Here is a 20,578-nt window from a genome sequence, read left to right on the forward strand (position 1 = left end):
GCCTCAACAATAAAAGATGGTGCCTATTGACGGAGGTGTCGTAGCTCCGTGTATCAGACCGGCATCATTTTTCATCCTCCAATAATGTACATAAATCTAAATGTCCTTCTATATCCTTGTATGAGAATGTGAAACCCTCTTCTTGCAATAATCACCCCTGTAATACTGTGTAAGCGGGATAGAAGTGGCACATTTTATTTAGCGGTGACTCTAAGGGTTACTGACAGCACTTGTAAATATAGCCATACATTTTTCTATTAATAGTCTAACATCACATCAAAATGTGTCTCCCCCCCAGGGAGCGCTTCTGGTTAGCCTGACCTCAGAGTCCTCTCTGAAATGTACGGGGAAGATAGAAAATAACACTTCTGCAGTGAACACATTGCTTTCATATTTTCTACAGATATGCCTGGTCTTATTCCATAGCCGTACAGAACATTTAGTTACGCTGATCATAGAACGTATAGATTTCTTCTCACTATATACTTCCCCAAGCTGGGGGTCCTGTTTACTTGTAAAATATAGGTGTATAAGTCGAGATGACTCTTCAGGCTGAAGCCCATTGTTCTGGTCCGTCCGAGGACCAGAACAACGGAAACACAGGCCACTTTATACAGCAGACACCAACGGTGTTGACTATAATGGGATGCGTTTGGTTCAGCTTAAAAGAATGGATACCAGACAAAAGAGTCGGACGTGCAGCACACTTTCAACCAGCAATCTTCTATTCTATAATATACTCGTATTATGTATGTGGCGACCATTACAGATGTCACCCAGGCTTTTCAGAGTCCAGTGTGGCAAGCGTGCCAAGTTATTCAGTAATATATTGTACGAGAAGGTGGTGGATTATCACATAAGTGGTCAGAATTGCCATTTTACCTTTGCAGCCTTTTATATAAGAGCTACCGTAAATTTTGACCTATTTCTTTTTTTTTGTACCTTTTTTTATTTCTAGGAACCGGAACCTTTGGGAGGGTCCATCTAGTGAAAGAAAAGATGGCAAAGCACTATTTTGCACTAAAAGTCATGAGCATTCCCGATGTCATTCGCCTCAAGCAAGAGCAGCATGTACACAATGAGAAATCTGTCTTGAAGGAAGTGAACCATCCATTTTTAGTCAGACTGTAAGTATTCAAAACATTTCTCAAGTCTTCATCTGGGACTTTTCTATGTTTTGTTATCCATAGGCTATCCTATAAATGTACGATGATGTGACAGATGACCCCCGACTTTCCATTTACAATCCACATAGACAGTGACCTAAGGCTACCGCACCAAACTGTGGTCAGAGGCCCCTGGTTGTGGAGGTAGGGGTCAGAGGTGGGATCCGCATCTGTCAGGTTACGGCTTATGTCATATATGAATAAGATGGTTACACCCATTTCAGATATCTTTTCATGACTGATCCACTTTAACTATGGAAAATGTATAGACCATGTGAGGAACTGTATTCTAGTTCTGTCCTGTTAACCTTGATTGATTTGACAGACTTGGTTGGCATATACTATGTACAGAGTATTCTCTACACTCTACAACTTATAGTCCATTGCGTAAAAGAGTGGAAACATTGGAGTTATATACAGGAAGTCAGGGACGTAACTACCATAGAGGCAGAGGAGGCGGCTTCCACAGGGCCCGGCCATTTGCAGACCCCCGAGTATAGTGATCGGCGGACCGGGAGAGGTAAGGGAACATAAAAAATACTGTTACTTACCTCTCCACGATCCTGCCAGGCCTCCTTCATACTTGTCTGACGTCTCTGACGTCACATGAACCCAGCCTGCTTCCCGGGTCATATGACGTCCGATGTCATTAAAGAAGGACGAGAGCGGTGGCCGACAGCATAGGAGCCGGGGACAGGTAAGCAACTGTTTTTTTTAATGTTTTTATTCCCCCGGGTCTCCGATTATTATACTCTGGGGTCTGAAAAGACCCCAGAGTATAATCATTTGTTTATGGGTGTCCACAGTGGGACATAATACTGTGTAGAGGGACCACTAAGGGACATAATACTGTGTGCAGGGGCCACTAAGGGACATAATACTGTGTGCAGGGGCCACTATGGGGTATAATACTGTGTGCAGGGGCCACTATGGGGGATAATACTGTGTGCAGGGGCCACTATGGGACATAATACTGTATGCTGGAGCCACTATGGGGTATAATACTGTGTGCAGGGGCCACTATGGGGGACAATACATTGTGCAGGGGCCACTAATGGACATAATACTGTGTGCAGGGCTTACTAAGGGACATAATAGAGTGCGGAGGAGGGGGTTGGTTGAGGTCTTCGGTGTCGGTTGGGGGGCCCATGTCAAAAGTTTGCCATGGGGCCCCGCCATTCCTAGTTACGCCACTGCAGGCAGTGATTGCAAAAGGGGTGAATATGGCACATAGCTCGGAAGCCATGTTTATTGAGACGGGTAGATGAGCAAGCCTTCTATATTGTGAAGGAAAACAGTTACGTGTAAGGGAAAAAATAAGGACAAACAATAGTCCCTGGTCTGATTTAATTTTTTTTTTCCTCCTTCAGTTTTTGGCTTGATACAGTTCCTTCCTTTCCTTTTCCCTTCCTCACTTTTCCTTTTTCCTTCCTCACTTTCCCTTTCCCTTCCCCCTTTCCTTCCTCACTTTTCCTTTTTCCTTCCTCACTTTTCCTTTTTCCTTCCTCACTTTTCCTTTTCCTTCCTCACTTTCCCTTTCCCTTCCCCCTTTCCTTCCTCACTTTTCCTTTTTCCTTCCTCACTTTCCCTTCCTTCCCTTTCCTCCATTCCCCTTTTGCCTTTTGTTGCTCATCCAACCAAGTTTGAGGTCTGGTAGTTGCTTTCCTTGCCAAGAGGGTTTAGTGGCTAAAGGGGTGAAATTTGCCAGAAAAATGGGTGGTGCTTATATTGAGACCATTTCTGACCCAAAAAAGTGCCATAATAATAATAATAATAATAATAATAATAATTAATTTATTATTATTGTTATCATCACACACTGCCAGGTAATAGGTGGTGTAAACAGATTAGACACTACATGTGCACCACATATATCATCCAGTTGCAGCCATCTGGTGCATTTTAGCTCTGTATAGTCCAAGCTTGCGCTGGTTAATAGACACTGATAGTAAATCTCCCCCATTGTGCAAAGAACTAGTATTCTAATATTGTATAATGCCTTTCCTGTGTCCCAGTCATAAGGGGATGAAAGTCTACTGTAAAGCAGGAATAGCTGTCTACACATGATGAGTTCATTGCAAAAAAAAATGGCAGATGATTGTATTCAGCGGCGGAGCTGCATTCATCACTGAGCTCTCTGTTATGCAACTTGTCACCGAGCTTTTGGGCAGTGGCACAAGTGTCATAGCTTTGACCTTTTGTGTTGCCAGCGGCAGTGGATACATGCAGGCTTACAAGATGATTAATCCGCTAGATTACTGGATACTTTCTAATAAAAGGGCCGACACAGCACATTCAGCACAGGACACTGAAAAGCAGAAAAAAATCATTCACTTCTTGTTTTTAGAATGTACATTATTTCCCGAGCAGCTGATCTATGGAGAATTGAGTCTCCTAGCCGTACAGTATACGTATCCGAGAAACCTCCTATAGGACATTTTTATACAGTCATTGCTGCGTACAAGGTGGCCTTTTTTGTAGTCAAAATCTAAACCGGTGGCCATTTTTTATAGATGGATATTATCTGGAGTCTGTCAGTGGATTAACCCTCTTAAAGCTGCTGACAGCAGTGATTAGGTTACTTACCTTCTCGGCCAGGGGGGTTTCAAACTCATCCATGTTAATGGGCCGCCGGTAGAAAAATTTGTGGGCCACATTCTTTTCAAATTTGTTAACCAATTGGTTCTGTGTAGAGATGAGCTAATAGTATTCGAAACTAGAGTTTCGAATACCTCGCTCCCATAGGAATGCATGGGAGCGACCTTACAGCAAGGGGTTAAGCGGAAAACACTCATACTCCACTATGCGTTCGGTATTCCATTCGGGGTCCCCAAGTGGCTTTCCTGAACGGAATACTGAACGCAGATGTGAACCAGGTCTAAGACTTGGTTTAAGGTTGTTTAAATGACTTTTTTGTTTTTACTAAAAATATTTAAAGGGGTTTTGCATGCTTTTTCATGTTTATGGCCGATTCTTAGGATAAGTCAGCAATATCAGATTTGTGGGGATCCAACATCTAACACTCCTTCAGTTAGCTTTTTTTCAGTAGCCACTGGCACCGGAACTCCAAGTGAATGGCACAGAAAGCAGACGGCTCTGTCCACTATGTAGAGCAGGCATGTCCAAAGTCTGGCCCGTGGGCCAAATGCGGCCTGCGTACAAATTTTACCCGGGTTACTATTGCATTTAGGGGACCGTACCAGATCCCCACTACTTTTTTAATAGGCAGTGGAGGTCTAGTTACGGCCCCTATTAACTTGCCTTTATCCACTCCTGCTCAAGGCCCCCTCTTCATCCACCAGGGGGCACCCACGAGCCACACATTATGTCATTGAGACCTGATGTGCAGTGCACAGGACCCATTGAAGGCTGAAGAGTGAAGAGGAGGCTGCGAGCAGGAGCAGGGATAGGTAAGTTAATGCAGCCTGGTTCTCCGATCTAGTTGTTTAAAACCAGATCCGCAGAGCTGCTGTTAGAGCTTGTAGGCTACAGGCTACATTGAGCCTCTGGCCTACAAGCCAAGTACCAGTAGTCACCTGTCTGCTCTCCACAGAGCTTTTCACAGAGCTCGCAGTTTTCCTATATGGAAAACACCAGCGTTTCTGTAGGAATGATTGACATGCTGTGATATACAAAAATGTGGATATTTTTCACCACACCAAATCTGTCCCTCCTTGGAAAAAGTTTGGACACCCCTGATGTACAGTGTTTCTTATTGAGTATATCATGTTGCAGTAGTTAGAACTACATACATTCCTGTGATCTTTACAGTATTGTAATAGACTGGTTCATATATCAAGAATTATGTATGATTTTGTCGCAGAAAAGAACTTTGTAAGGGAGACAAAGTCCTTTGTTGGTGTTGCCACTGTGTATGTGAGGGTGAAAGGGGATGTATTTTTCGGTTTTGAGTAGCCGCTTCCATCTGCCTTTCACTGTTGATAGGTCTGGAGCACTGATGGCCATCATCCTTATGTCTACTTTGCAGTAGTGAAGATCTTGACATGGCTTCTACGAAATGTGCTGGTTATTGCTAAGAAACAGCCTGATCATGTTCTGAATAAGCAAAATTGCCTTATGATGGTGATCGGCATTATGTAAGAAAATATCTTGTGCCCAGTTCACATCTGTGTTTGGTCCATTCCGTTCCCCTCTCCCCATGAAAAATGTGGAAAGAAAAGCGCTGGAAGCAGCACTTTTCTATCCACATTGACCACATCATAATCTATGGGGTCCCCAGATTTTCTAAGGTAACCACTTTTCTATGCGGAGTAGATTTGCGTTCAGGGGGTTCACAAGCGAACTCTCCGAATGGAAACCCAAGCGCAAGTGTGAACCTGGGCCTTAGATCTACAATTGGAGTCCACTGTGGTGTTAGGCAAAGCAAAATAAAACCACGTAGAATCCGGAGGGTCTACCACCTTGCTTGATTTCCCATTCAGTTAAAGGGAGTTTACCAATTTCCCTAGCCACTGTACACCACCTATTTTAAGAGATATGCAAATTATCTTCACAGAGCACAGGGGGCGTGGCCTTCAATCCTCGGGCACAGCCATGTTCTCAATAAATAATGCCAATCCAGGCCCCCGGACAGAGGTACAGCATCATCAGCCCTGCAGTCATTGAGCGCTATGTTGAAATCCTGCACATGACGCTTCTGTCTTAAATCATTACAGGAGCATGCAGCGCATGTGCAGGATTTTGACGATGTTCATGAGATCCTGAGCATGTGCAGTATGCTCTTGCAGTACTACAGGAGCGTAATGCACTTGCACATGATTTCAGGGCTGCACTCAATAGACTGGACAACTGAAGGCAACGCCCCCTGTTTTCTGTGAAGATAATTTGCATATTACTTACAACAGGTTATTATAGCCATCCAAGTGGTACATTTGTAAAATATGGTTGGGATTGTATTCCTGTCATGAACATTACCAGTGGCTGGGGGGTGATGGGTTCCCCTTAAACCCTTATGTAAGAATTTGGGCATAGCCATCTTCTCCATCCATTTAAAAGTATATTATAAAATGATGGACTGATGTCTTCTTCCAACCTCATCTACTATGTAACTATATAAAAATGGTGGATAATTGCTAGGATATGGGTGGGGCCCATATCCTTAGAGGGTCTCCCATTGTCAAAACCCGTATGCTCACAGAGCGCAAACCTTTTCGGCCATGTGAATTCTCTGTGTGGCTAGCCATGACGGGATGCCAATGCAATCCCATCAGCGCATCCCGCTCCTGATTAGAACCAAATTAATGGGCGTAATCTAGAGCGAGTCTTGCACCGCGGACGCCGTGGCTGTCTCAGCCGCGGGAAGATAGGGCTGAAAAAAATCGCTAGCAAGAAAAAGAAGCTAAATAAAAGGGAGCATTTTTTGCAGGCGGATTCCACGTCAAAATCCGCCTGCAAAAAAACTCTGTGTGACCTAGCCCTTAGAATGGCATTGTAGCGACCTGTCACCTTTACAACCAGTGAGGGTTACCTATGAACACACCAGAATGTTTCTTGCATGAAGTTCTTTGACTTACTGACCATTTATCGTTCTTGATTCTAGATTTTGGACTTCCCATGACGATCGCTTTTTATATATGCTGATGGAGTACGTACCCGGAGGAGAACTCTTTAGCTACCTGCGTAACATGGGACGGTTTAACAACAGCACAGGACTGTTTTACTCTTCAGAGATCATCTGTGCTATAGAATACTTGCACTCCAAAGAAATTGTTTACAGAGACTTGAAGCCTGAAAATATATTGCTGGACCGAGAAGGTCACATCAAACTCACAGATTTTGGATTTGCGAAAAAGCTTTCAGACAGGTATCACTTATTTTCTGAACATTTCCACTGCTTTATGACTTGCCCTGCTGGGGATTTGGCTATTATCTTACTGGTTAGTTTATGTAGCACTGCCAAAGCGATTTTCATGCCCATAAAATGGAGATAGTTGGAATATGTTGCACTGCGCGTTAATCCATTTGTTGTTGTTCAATGGGTTTTCTTCTGTGTAATTGCTGAAAAAGTAGGGGTTGTCAACTGCAAAGATTAGATGGAATACATTGCTCACATGTTGGAAAATGTCAGGCTCTAAGGAGCCCAAATGTAGAACGCTGAGGTACTTAAAGTGATCCAGTAATTTGTGCTACCCTAGCTCAATGCAACATATATTTGAGGTGTAGAAACTGTGATATTTAGGGTTACACGATTTAGAGCAGGATTTCTGAGAAAAAAAACCCCAGAATAAATACCCACAGGAGTCCTGGGAGAGACACAGAGAGTCATGCTGACTATCATAGGAGTCCTATTAGGATTTATGCTGCTTATTACTTAAAGGGGCTCTATCATTGGCAAAAGTCATTTTTAACTAATCACATCCTTGCATAGCCTTTAGAAAGGCTATTCCACACCTACCTTCTGTATGTAAATTGCCTCGGTAGTGTTTGAATAAGTCCGTTTTTATTCATATGCTAATTAGGCTCCAGCCAGCACAGGAAGTTGTTAGCCAGCACTCCTCTCTATGCTGTGTGCTGTGTATGAGAGCAGGGAGGAGGAGTCAGCAGCAGCCTGTGCGATATATACAGAAGACAGTGCACCAAGAGACTCCCAGGGTGCACAGAGAACCTATGAAAAACGGACTTATTCAAAATCTACTGAGACAATTTACATACTAAAGGTAGGTGTGGAATAGCCTTTTTAATGGCAATGCAAGGATGAGATTAATTAAAAATTACTTTTTCCAATGACCGAGCCCCTTTAAAAAGCCTGTCCCAAAATCATATAACCTGTATATCATAGAACTCGTACTTCTATAATATCCTGCTCTGACAGGTCAGCAGAAATCACCTGATTGCTTTGATCTAAACAGATGCCTTGTAAAATATTAATCCAAGATACTATAGTCAATGCTTTTGATTTGCTTTGCTTGCTATAAATTGCATTGTTACAGATAACAAACCATATACTGACCATAAACAATTTTGTTGGCCCATCCAGCCAGTTACAGTCACGAATCATTCGTACTGGCAGTGCGTGGCAAGCACATGGACCCCATTATAGTCTATGGGGTCCGTGTGCTTTGACAGCACAGCACTTGCAGTTGCGTTGTTATTCTGTTCGGGAGGAGTCCTCATGCGGACTAACTGGACGGAATCCAAACGCTAATATGAACCAGGGGTAGCAGAAGCGAAACACAAAACATTTGATATTGACATAATTGTAAAGGTTTGCAGAAAAAAGTAATACCGCACTGTTTTATTCTTTATTCTGAAGAATTGAACACCAGTCCATGAAATGACAGATAGCTACAGACTGTAGTGGGTTAGGTTGGCTGACCATTAATTTTTAACCAACATTGCCAGAAGGTAAAGCCAGGCATACAGGACTCTATTTGGAATTTCTGCAGGAGACTCCAACATAGTCTTACTATGTCATTTAGACTCTTCGATAGTCTATAAAAAATTTTAAAAAAAAGATTCTGCCCCATCACACTTTTTGACATTAAAAATAGAAAAGTTATGAACGTGAACAGACAGCAAAGTAGGTTAACAGTCACTGCAGGATTAAAATGTAGCTAAGGCACCAGAGTTATACAACAATATTTACTTGAGAAAATTAAAGTGTCTGACATGGTCACACATTTTCTTATGGTTAAATCTTCCAATACCTGAAAAATCTTAGACTCCATGGAGTCCATTTCTTTGAGTATTGATCCTCCACACAAAGGAAGGAAGCCTTGTCCAAGGAAACGTTAAGGAACATTTCACCTCTACTCCCAAGGTCTAATGCACCTTTTAGAAAACTGAAGATAAAAAAAAAGTGGATAAGATAAGCTTTTCTAGGAAAAGGTTCTCTGACCTCCTAAACTTGTTGGGAAGGAGTCTTAGCAGGAGTTCATCGAAAAGTTTAGCCTGCTTCCTCCACAGAATGTCATTCTATAAAATGGGACAACCCCTCAGATATGTCTTATATTATCTTACAAGTGGCATATTTCTGTATTCAGGGAATGGACAGATCATTACACCATTCCATGCAGGTACCTTAGTAGCATCCTATAGCGGCACAAAGCAGAAGAAGACCTCCTCTAGTGGAAAATCAACTGTAGCTCTATAGATGTTATTAGATTTCCATGTACAGATATGGTGCTACAAATTCTTTCCTTCTTCTCTTTCCCACTCTTCCTTCCTTCCTTCCTTCCTTCCTTCTTTTTTATATATATATACACCTTCTGGTCTTTCCTCAACTCAGCCTTGTCTTCCATTCCTTATTCCTGTAACGTCTCTATACCATTCCTTCCCTAACCACTACCATTTGTTGAGTGAAGGATAGGTGAGCTTTATGATGATCTATTGCAGATCACCTTGAATATTAACCTTCAGAACATTCTAGTCTCTGGTTCTGATTTTGATGCTGACTGTGTTATCAAGATACCAGAAAGTATTAGAGAGGGCTCCTTGGGTTTTGGGTTTTTGGTACTCGCTATCAAAAGTGGTATCTACAACTACTACGCTGTTTGCTAGCCCCCTTGGTGTATATCCATAAGCTCTTAGTGCCATACAAGTCAACTAACTATAGGGGGATGATCACACCACCATTTTGAATGTCTGTCGCTCCCATAAAATGAGGACAATGAAGTGACTGACACAGACGAAACCGTCTCTATGTTTGTGTCCGTTCCCGTTGAAGAGCATGATGGAAGCTTTCTTCAGTCATTTTTGTTTACTTTTGTAGCTTGAGAAGAAGTTGTGCATGATGGACTCTTCCTTCAGTCAGAAGTGTGGCAGAAGAAAGCGACATAAAACCATCTGCAAGGAGTTTGTATGTTCTCCCCGTGTTTGCATGGATTTCCATCCCATATTCCAAAAAAGACATAATGATAGGGAAAAATATACATTGTGAGCTCTATGTGGGGCTCACAATCTACATAAAAAAAAAAAAAAAAAAAGAAAGCGTCCGCCATGTTGGTTACACAGTGTCAATGGAAAAGGATACAGTATGAGGAGGTTTCTGTCGGTGTCGGTCACTCTATTGCTCTAAAAGTCTGTTTCCCTCATCTTGTAACCGTTGAGAGCAATGGGTGTTCGCAACAGTAGTGTGAACTTACCCTTAGTTAACTTTAGGACAGTGGGGCTCCTTTTGTCCCGTGGTTATGTTGTACATTTGTGAAGAGAAATGGCTTTCTTCTTTAGCGTGCACTATCCAGTTACTATGACAGTTTTAGATGTCACCCCTTTGTTATTCTAGCGTTCCTCTGTCTGTAGTTTCACATCCGTTTACTTATTTATAGATCAGCCGTCTTCCTGGAGGAACAGATTATTCGTTGTTGCCTAGTAAAGCGTTGCAATTAGATGATGGTAAAACCTAAAATGAACTTTCGAGACAGCTTAGGAGGCAAACACAAAGATCATCTGGACAATGGATCTGGACATCAGGGTCTTCCATGTAGTTTTAATACCCCATTCACTATTTTACCTCCCACAATGATATAACCATAGGGACGTTTCGATCCTAGTATCCTAGATGCTGTCCCATCCAAAATATAAGGTGCTACCCATCTACAGTATTGGATCTCGAGCTGGATTTCTGGAATCTCCTGACGTAGTCGTCATGAATTACCAATTCTGGAGTATCTTGGAACGTTACTTTTTTCCTCCTAGAAAGGTATTAATAAACCTATAACTGGATGTTACTATTCACACCATCAGTACTGACTCTGTGACTTTGGCAAGTGAAATGGTAATGTTTATTGATCACATTGTGTTTTGGATTCTGTTATCTGTAATTGAAAACCCTAACACACGTGTGAACAAAGCCTAACTTACTGAAGGATTGCCTACAGTAAATTTACTCTAGGTGTTCCAGATCCTTATACCTTCTTATACCTACGCCATTACATATTTACACTGCTTGTTTAAGCCGATAAACATGATCGATTGGGCAGCCAAATGGCGGGTGCTCGGGTTATTAGACACCAATTCTGCCTTCTCTTATTTCATATACACATTACTCAATAACTGAGCAGAAGATTTTTACAGGGTCTCAGTAGGTACCAAGGCGGTGCCAAATTGCTCAACAATAAGGATGATTTCCCTACTGAAAATATGACTGTTTTCCTATTTACAGCTTGGGAAACAGATTTGCATATTTTTCCCATAAATCCCCCCCAGTGGAGCGAAAAAGGCATTTGTAATTCTCCATATTCCTGTGAAGGTGATCTCTCCTTAAGGAGTGATAATATCCCCAGAACCTGGTCTAGAAGTCTCTCATCTCTGCCAAATCAGCTTTTCCTATGCTGTGCTGAGGAGATCCAACCAGATCGAAACAGCACTGTTCACAGCTGGGATATTGATTTGGCTAAACTCCACATCATAGCATTAAGGCTTGCTGAAAAAGTTGGGCATGATGTCTAAGGGAGCTGCCCCTAGAGGGCAGCAAACAGAGGCACTGTTTTCCTATTTACATCCTTGGAAACAGATTTGCATATTTTTCCCATAATTCCTCCTAGTGGAGTGAAAAAAACTTTTGTATGTCTCCATACGCCTGTGATGGTGATCTCTCCTTAAAGGGATTCTACCATTAAAACCTTTTTTTTTGTGGATAAGACGTCGGAATAGCCTTTAGAAAGGCTATTTGTCTCTTACCTTTAGACGTGGTCTCCGCTGCGCCGTTTCTTAGAAATACCGTTTTTTACCGGTATGTGAATGAGTTTTCTCGCAGCAATGGGGGCTGGCACCAGCGCTCAAACAACGATGGGGGCGTCCGCACCGCTGCCATAGAAGTGTCTACAGTGACGCCTCCTTCGTCGTCCGCAGCGTCGTCGTCCGCAGCGTCGTCTTCCGGCGCAGGCTTGTAACTTCTAGACCTTGGGCAGAGCAGACTGCGCAGGTGCACAGGCAACGGGAAAATTGCCCCCATCGCTGCTAGTGGTCGGCTTTAAAACCCATTCATTTGAATGGGTTTTTAAAGGTGACTGCCTGTGTCTGTAAGCAGTCTCTCTGCCTGAAAAACTTTTTTTTTTTTTTTTCACGGACACAAAGACCTGCATTCCCGACTTTGTGTCCGTGCTATTAAAAAAAAAAAAAAAAAAAGTTTCCAGGTGGGGAGGCTGCATAAAGACACCGGCGGTCACCTTTAAAACCCTATTCCAATGAATGAGCTTTAAAGCAGACTGCTGGCAAGCTGTCCCCTGTCCAGTTTTCCCAGGGTTTAGGACAGAAACCCCGGGGCAGACAGCGGCAGTAGTGTGAATGCCGCGGCCACAGGTAGCAAAACACAGGGAAAATGCTGTTAAGATGAACATGTTGCGTGTTTTGCAAGCTGTTTCCTGCAACATTTTTTTCAGAAATCGGCGGATGAGATTGCATAAAATCTCATTCACTTTGTTAGACATACTGTGTTTGAGCAGCAACAGCCAAAAAAAAATGTCTCAATCTCTTGGCTCGTTCACACGTGAACAAAGGGGCGGATTTTGACAGTGGATTTTGCTTCAAAATCCGCCCCTTTACAATGGTGGTCTATGCAGACCTCCAGGCTAGCGGAGCAAAGAAGCGACATGTCCTTTCTTCAGGCGGAAGCCGCAGCGCGCTGGACCGCGGCTTCCGCCTAGCGGCAGCACCCTCCTATGTCGGCTCATTCATTTGAGCCGACATAGGAGGGGAAAGCCGCGACCACGATGGTCATGGCAGGCGGGTTTTGACCAGAGAGAGTCTCTCTCTGTGTGAAAACCCGCGCGGGCGCCCCACGTCTGAACTAGCCCTTAATCTTATTCTCACACTTCAGAAAAACACAGTATTTTTGAAAAATGCAGCATGTTAGTCTTACCCGTAAAGCTGCTGTGTTTTCTCCGTAGACTTGCATGCAAGTGTTTTGGCTACTTTTTTTTCTGCCGTTTGTGTTTTGGGTTTTTTTTGTTTGCAAGACTTTGCAGCTGCACTTTGCTACCTGGGGCCTTTAGAGTTTAGCTAAAGCTTCATGTTGTGGAAACTCAGCATTTTTGGCGGTTGTGGAAACCACAGTATGGTGTATCTTACTAAAATGTCTGTACTGTAAGCCATACAGATTACAGATTCAGGAGCCAAAGCTGTCCACACACAAACACAATGACTTTTGTATTGACTTGCAGGCCATATTAGAAGTGGACAAATTCACTGGTGTTCCAAAAAAGAAAAGGATGGACAAGACTCCAAACAAATTCTCTGAGCTTGCTTATTTTATTATAATTTATCAGAAACCTTGCAAGATATGGAGCTGCATAGTAAACATTACATAGTCATACGACTTGAGCAACGTTTCAGGCTGTGGGAGCCCTTCATCAGGTGTAGGTGTCATTAGAAATATCGATGCTGGGCAACACGTTGGCTCAGTGGTTAGCACTGCAGCCTTGCAGTACTGGAGCCCTGGGTTCAAATCCTGCCAATGACAACATCTGCAAGGAGTTTGTATGTTCACCCCGTGTTTGCGTGGGTTTCCTCCCATACTCCAAAGACCTACTGATAGGGTAAAATGTACATTGTGAGCCCTATATCACGATCACCAGACCACCCTGCGACTTCTCAGGATATGAACGAGCTGAGATGATGGATCACTGGATAGTATATCGCCAGGCAAAATCACACAGAACGTTTGTAGTGTAAGGCTAAAGCCAGGCTACATAGCGCGTCTTTTCATGGTGATACATGTGTTCTATTCCCTCAGTTACAAATACCAAGGCTATAATTTTGGACCATTCTTTCTGGATCACTCTGTATTATTAACTGCAGATGTCTCGACAGTACCAGCGAAACGAAATATGATATAGATATAAAAAATCACATGTCATGAGCTGACATCTGCAACAATGTGCAATGCAACTGCATGGGGATGGATTTTCAAAGCCCTATTCACATGAAACAGAAAAGATCAGTGCAGAATTCGCCGTACAATTTCATCGTGTTGCACCTTTTTGTAACAACAAAGCATTGAGATGCCGCCATTGCCTAGTATGCAAATGAGATGCAACAATGTCATTGCCGAGATAAGTGACAAGGACTTTATTGCTTCAAATCGCTGATATACATATTTCCAAATATGAGGGTCCGCTTCACAAATGGAAACACAGTTGGGTTCAGGTGACCCTAACCTACCTAACTGCAGGGCCTGGGTTGATAGGTTGTTTCCAGTGGCCTATATAGCATACAGTAATATATTTTATCATTCCTATTTGGGTCACACAGTATGGAATTTGCTAGAAGTTCCCAGATAAAAAAGTCTAAGGTTTGGTTCACACTAGTGTTCGTCCCCCATTCCGCTTATAATTGATGTAGAGAAAAGTCTCTCCAAGAAGGACTGATCTCTCTGCCGATTTCAGGCGGCCACCCAGAGGACCCCATTATAGTCTCAGTGGGGTCTGCGAGTAACTGCTATTTAACTGGATAGGGTTTCTGATTTTTTCGGACCTGAAGAACAGAAGCTCGAACACTACTGTGAACCTAGCGTGAGGCTACCTTCAGGTTGTTTTTTTTTTGTAAGGAAAACTTCTTATATGTTTAAAAGAAGTCTTTGCTGGATGTCCTACAGAAGTATCCGTCTCCCATGAAACCCTGTAAGTCATTTGGTAGCGGCACACCACAAGATTGCATACAGCGCAGTTTATTGCTTTGGATTGCAGCTGTAGCTCAATAGGTTTTTTGTAGCAGTACAAATGGATTTTACCTAAGTCTCTATTCAGGTGAATGATGGCTCGGCTGCATTAAAATCAGTTAATGTGAATGGGGCTTTTCACTCTAGTTTTATAGACCCCTCAATAGATTCATGAGGGATTTTTGGTAATGGTTCACCCATAGATGCAAAATATGTATGTATGAATGAATGGAGGCCAAGGCTGGATTCACATGGTGATTTTTCGGTTTAGAGTAGTGATTCCTTTAGAGAATAGTCATGAGGTTCAACCTCAGGCCTAGGGGAAGGGGGGATAACAAACACTTATACTCACCTCTCCTGGGTATCTTGGCAGCATTTGTCAGTTCCTGGCGTCCTCTACAGGCCTCTTCTGGCCTAGATCTGATGCCATGCACCTCCAAGGTTTGCAATGGGGGAGCAACAAGAGCGGGAGGTGTGAAGAGGACACCCATGAGAAGTGTGACAAAAAGTAAATATACCCATAAGTACCTAGTATTTGTACTCACCTCTACTTATTATACTCTGGAATCTGAGGACACATCAGAGTATAATAGTGTTTGGTGGGTGATGAACCCCAAATATTTTGTGTTCCAGTGAACCTTTAAAGTGCAACTGTGTCCACAGGATAAGGGCTTTATCACATGGGGCAAGAGGAGTGGATTATGATGCCGAATCCACCTCAAAATCTGCCCCCTCACGATAGTGGTCTATGTAGACCGCTAGCGTTCTGTTTTTCCGTGAATGGTTTGTTCCCACTAAAAAGAATCGAGCTGCCCTTTCTTCAGGCGGATTCCACGGCTGATTCAGCCCCGGTGTCGGCCTCGCAACAGCACCCTCTGGTCTGGGCCCATTTATTTGGGCCTACTCCGGAGTAGGAAGCCACGACTGTCGGAAGCGGCGACAGTCGCGGAAGGCGCATTTTGGTCCTATTCTGACGCGGCTTCCCGCATCAAAATCAGGACCAAAATACTCTGTCACCAACACCGTGTGAACTAGCCCTAAAACAACCCCCAGTCTCTAGAAAGGCAGCGGTCTCAGTGCTTGGATCGCCACCGATCAACAATTTATTTACATTTTTTTGTGGGTTTGTGTTATAACCACTTTAAATTGATAAGCAGGTTTTCTGGCATAGTAGAAATGTGCTAAACACTAAACAGCACTGTGTGAACCCTGCCTCAATGTCCCATACATTCACGCGCACACTCTATGGCCAGTCTTAATAGGAATAGGTCTGTGGAGGAAAAATGCAATAATAAGAGTTATTTCTAACACAAATGTATTTCACTGGAAGCAATAAAGTTATAAAGTGACGAATAATGGAAACAAATCAGCACTTTGCCCATAGGAGCCTGTAATCTAAATCCTAGCGCCAAACACGGCATTGAAAAGCGACAGTTAAAAAGTCATCGATAATGTGCTTTGGATTTTTAAGTAATTGCCTAAAATTACAGCGTGTCTGTTTTGGGGAACGGAAAGTAACCGGATACATACTTACCAGTCATTTGTAATACACCTGTTCAAGTAAACCGCATTTCAATATTGTCTTCTACCGCCACCTAGTGGTGTAAAGTCTATACTACAGTAGATGAAAGTTGGAAAAATGTTGGAAGAAAACGACATTTCTATTCTATATTGAGTTCTGAAGTTTGGACGTGTAAAACATTTTAATGTTTGTTTTTTTTTCTCGAAAGATAGTTTTTCCGTATAACGTAGGACTGCTGGTTTCTAAGGATAAAACATGTTCCTACAGAAATACCTGTTTTTGAATTGCGGCGATTTACGCAGTTATCAAACGTTGCATGATGATAAATGCAGCACAGCTTTTGGGGTTTTTTTTGGCTTTATTTTCCGATGGTCTAGTCTCAGGATAGGTCTCCAATTTCACATCGGTGGAGGTACAAGACCCCCAAGAAGCTTGGGGGATCAGCTGTATGAAGGCGCTTTGGTACTTGTGTGACTGCTGTGACCCCTTCACTTCTATGGTACAAAGCTGTACTTGCATGGCTGATATGAAACAGACAGCATGCAGGGGTCACAGCACTCGTACAATGGCCACTGTTCATTCACACAGCTGGTCAGCCAGGGTCCTGGGTGTTGAACCCCCTCATAGATCTCTTATCCTTAGGGTAGGTCATCTGTGCAATTCCTTTAAACTACTTTCCTATGAAATGTCACTTTCTATTACACTTACTTTGCAACATTTTGACTGTATTGTCCTGCACTGGTGGTTTTATATATCGCTGGAGAAGCTGACAGTGCTCGCCCAGGTGCTGGAGATATTGGTGCCGTTAGTTTTGTCCCTGATATCTCTTCACCGTCAGAAGGGCGGCCATAATGCTTAGTGTCATTGCTGGGCGATAAGGAACTTCTGTGGTAGTAGACTCCCTTTAAAACACCTTTTTGCTAAACCTAGAAAGACTAGAGATTTGTCTTATGTCTATAAACAAACATCTGCAAATATGTGAAACTATAAATCTGAATCTGTGCTCTATATTGTCTGTTTTACAACCTAGGCGTATTGTTCTGCTGTATTATTTGTAAGCATTGTATGTGTCCTTGATGTTTGAGGCGCTGTTCACACTTGTGAATAATAAAAGTGCGATTAATGGTCGATTTACAATATGTTTATTTTCAGGATACAATAGCAGGAATGTCTGTGTGTTCCTTTTATTAGAATTGTATTGTGTCATGTAACCTTGTATGTTATATTCTACTCCATGGGGGATTACACAATGCGGGCTCAGATACATGCTCTTGGCCAAGGGAAACATTAAGATGCCACGCAACATATTACATAACTAAGAGGGTACTTCTAATGTTATACCAGTAGGATATGCCATAACTTGAGAAATCGCTGTATTGTGTTCACTCTTCCTCCATTACCGGGTAATGGAGCCGCTGCGCGAGGGCCTAGGTCTTAGGATTGGTCAGGGTTCCAGTGTTCTTGGCCCCATTATAAGGTTAAGACAATGGCTTGTACCAATATACCATCACTTTATGACCTGGTGAAATGGCCTCATTACACACCTTCATGGCGTATCCTTTAGATATGCCACGAGTTTCTGAGGGAGTCCAACTTCTGTGACCAAAGTGACGGTGATGTGTGGAAAATGTTTTGTCACTTTGTCACCTGTTGGCAAGATGAAGTGACACAATTCTTCCTAGCACTGCTGCTACATTGACCTAGCAATTGGACTCCCACTTTCTATAGTTTTCCAAAATTTTGGGTGTCAATTGATCACTTGACCTCAGCTATCTCGGTGTAATATTTCATCATCTTGTTGATTTATTTATAACTTGAGAGATAACAATACCTAAGACTGCGTTCTTCTGATGTCTCCCATGTAGGACATGGACACTGTGTGGCACACCGGAATACCTGGCACCGGAAGTCATTCAGAGTAAAGGTCACGGCAGAGCGGTGGACTGGTGGGCACTCGGCATTCTAATATTTGAAATGTTGTCTGGGTAAGAAAAGTTTTCTATACGTTGCCTTATGGTGATAATGTTATGACTAGAAGATGTATTGTACCATTCCTTTGAGCTGGTATCCATGGAACTGTAGGAGTATGGGTGTCAGATGGTTAAACCCTCAGTAGGTAGGGAACCTCAAGGAAGAAAGCCTAAAATAAGGGAGAAACTGACAGACCCTCCTGGAAAATAGTTATGTCAGCTCTGCTCAGTAACCCTTTCTGGTTGTATGTACATTTGGTTTCCCCAAACAGATCTGCAATGGAGATTTAGTGATGGGTTATTGACAATTATTCAATGAGGAATTAAAGAAATGTCTTTGTATTCTATGTAATTCTAGTCAGACTTGTATCTTAAAGGGGATGTGCCATTAAGGATATTTATCCCTTTTATGGGATTGGAGACAAGTATCTGACCACGGAGTCCCCTAGTAATCAGAAGAATGGGGGAATGGAAGTCTACTGGTGAATGGAACGCCGGTGCACCTGTATGACCGGCACTCTACTTGCTGCTATGGGTCTGTGAGCACTGACAGAGATTAGAGTCCCGGCAGTCCAATAGGAATAAATCCGGTGTCGGTGATGCAAACAAACTGGCACTACATTCACAAGTTGTCTTTAGGGGTCTTTTGGTTCCCTTTGCTCTGATCACTGGGGGGACCCGGGTGCACAAGACCCCCAGCAATCAGAAGTGTCCTTAACAGCACAATTCCTTTAAGCTTTCTGAAGTGTTTTACCTAATACATTGTTATTCAAATCTTGTTCCTACAATTGAATATGTGTCCTCATTGTTTATAGCTGGTCGGCTGACGACTAAGACCCTGTTCCCTTGCTCTCATCTCATGAGCCCTGAAAACAGCTATAGCAGTGCCGAATTAGCGTCTTGGTCTGAGATAACTTGACACAGAGTAACTGCCAGCCTGACCTGAAAACTAGGAAGTGGAGGGGAGAGGAGACAGGAGAAACCCTGAAGTGGGAAAACCCTTTAATGTAGACAATTTACAACTTCCATATTCAGAATAAGTATCTATAGTACTGGTCATTAGAAGGGACCCTCTGCCCCACAATGTAAACTTTACAATGAATGTGCAACTATTAATAAAAATAACCAAACCCTCCTCCTCCCAGTCCTGTCTTGATTTGTGTAAAATATTTGCCAGCTTCTCATACTACTTTCTGCATAATGTACTTTGGGTAGTCTGAGATGCCGCCCGTGCTCCCAGGTGGTCCATACTAGAGTTCATTCAAGTTGTAATGGTGCCGCAGTACAGACATGCTTCTTGGGGAGAATAACGTCATAATATGGTATCTAGTAATGTGGTAATACTCCATTTTATTTTCCAATTAATTCTGTATGAATAAGACACCTTAAAGGGGCTCTATCATTGGAAAAAGTCATTTTTAACTAAACATCTACTTTCATAGCCTTTAGAAAGGCTATTCCACACATACATTTTGTATGTTAATCCCCTCAGTAGTTTTTGAATGAGCCTGTTTTTATTCACATGCTAATTAGCCAGCAACAAGCATCAGAAGTCTCAGCGAGCACTGTCTGCTGTGTGTGAGAGCAGAGAAGACTTATAAGTCAGCAGCATCAGCCTGTGCTGTACACACAGCAGAGAGAAGAGTGCTCGCTGAGACTTATGGTGCACACTGGAGGCTAATTAGAATATGAATAAAAATGGGCTCATTCAAAAACTACTGAGGCAATCTACCTACAAAAGGTACGCGTGAAATAGCCTTTCTAAAGGCTATGCAAGTATGTGCTTAGTTAAAAATGAATTTTCCCAATGATAGGGCCTCTTTAAGATCTTGTCTATGCCAGTAGATGTTTATAGGTGCAGTATTCTGGACCCAAATCTGTACTAGCCTGGAAGAAAAGGCCTTAGACACAGATTTTGTTTACATTGGATTAGTTTGTTTAGGTTTTATAGTGAAGGATAAACCTATTTCAGAATGAGTTTCTTGATTCTTATGAAATAAGGGTTAAATCTAATGGTTAGGGAGGAGGGGGCAGGTAACGTTCAGCTTATAGGGACAACATTCTATCATTAGATACATATTGCATTCAGGTCGGCCTAATGTAATACAGATGGGGTACTAATGTCTTCCTGTTACAGCTGTGTTACATGTAAGGGGGCATGGCCTCAATCAATAGACGTATAATGTATGTCAAATACTGGAAAGCTGCAATGTTACGAACAGATGTCTTGATTGTGGGCAAAGGTAAAATGTAAAAAGAGCACGTCTATATTTCTATATATTCCCATGCGGGTGCCTGACGT

The 20,578-nt window shown here is 42.6% G+C and overlaps 1 protein-coding gene across 1 annotated transcript in view; it reads left to right on the forward strand.

Annotated features, from left to right (window-relative positions):
- PRKX (protein kinase cAMP-dependent X-linked catalytic subunit) overlaps positions 1 to 20,578 on the forward strand; it is a 123,199-nt gene that overhangs the window by 88,218 nt on the left and 14,403 nt on the right. Inside the window, exons 3-5 of the mRNA XM_075263681.1 lie at positions 959 to 1,127; positions 6,727 to 6,990; positions 18,172 to 18,291. Coding sequence (XP_075119782.1) covers positions 959 to 1,127; positions 6,727 to 6,990; positions 18,172 to 18,291 — 553 coding nt within the window. The remainder of the gene's footprint in view (positions 1 to 958; positions 1,128 to 6,726; positions 6,991 to 18,171; positions 18,292 to 20,578) is intronic.

Source organism: Leptodactylus fuscus, chromosome 2 (assembly GCF_031893055.1).
Source record: "Leptodactylus fuscus isolate aLepFus1 chromosome 2, aLepFus1.hap2, whole genome shotgun sequence".
NCBI classification, from domain to species: domain Eukaryota; kingdom Metazoa; phylum Chordata; class Amphibia; order Anura; family Leptodactylidae; genus Leptodactylus; species Leptodactylus fuscus.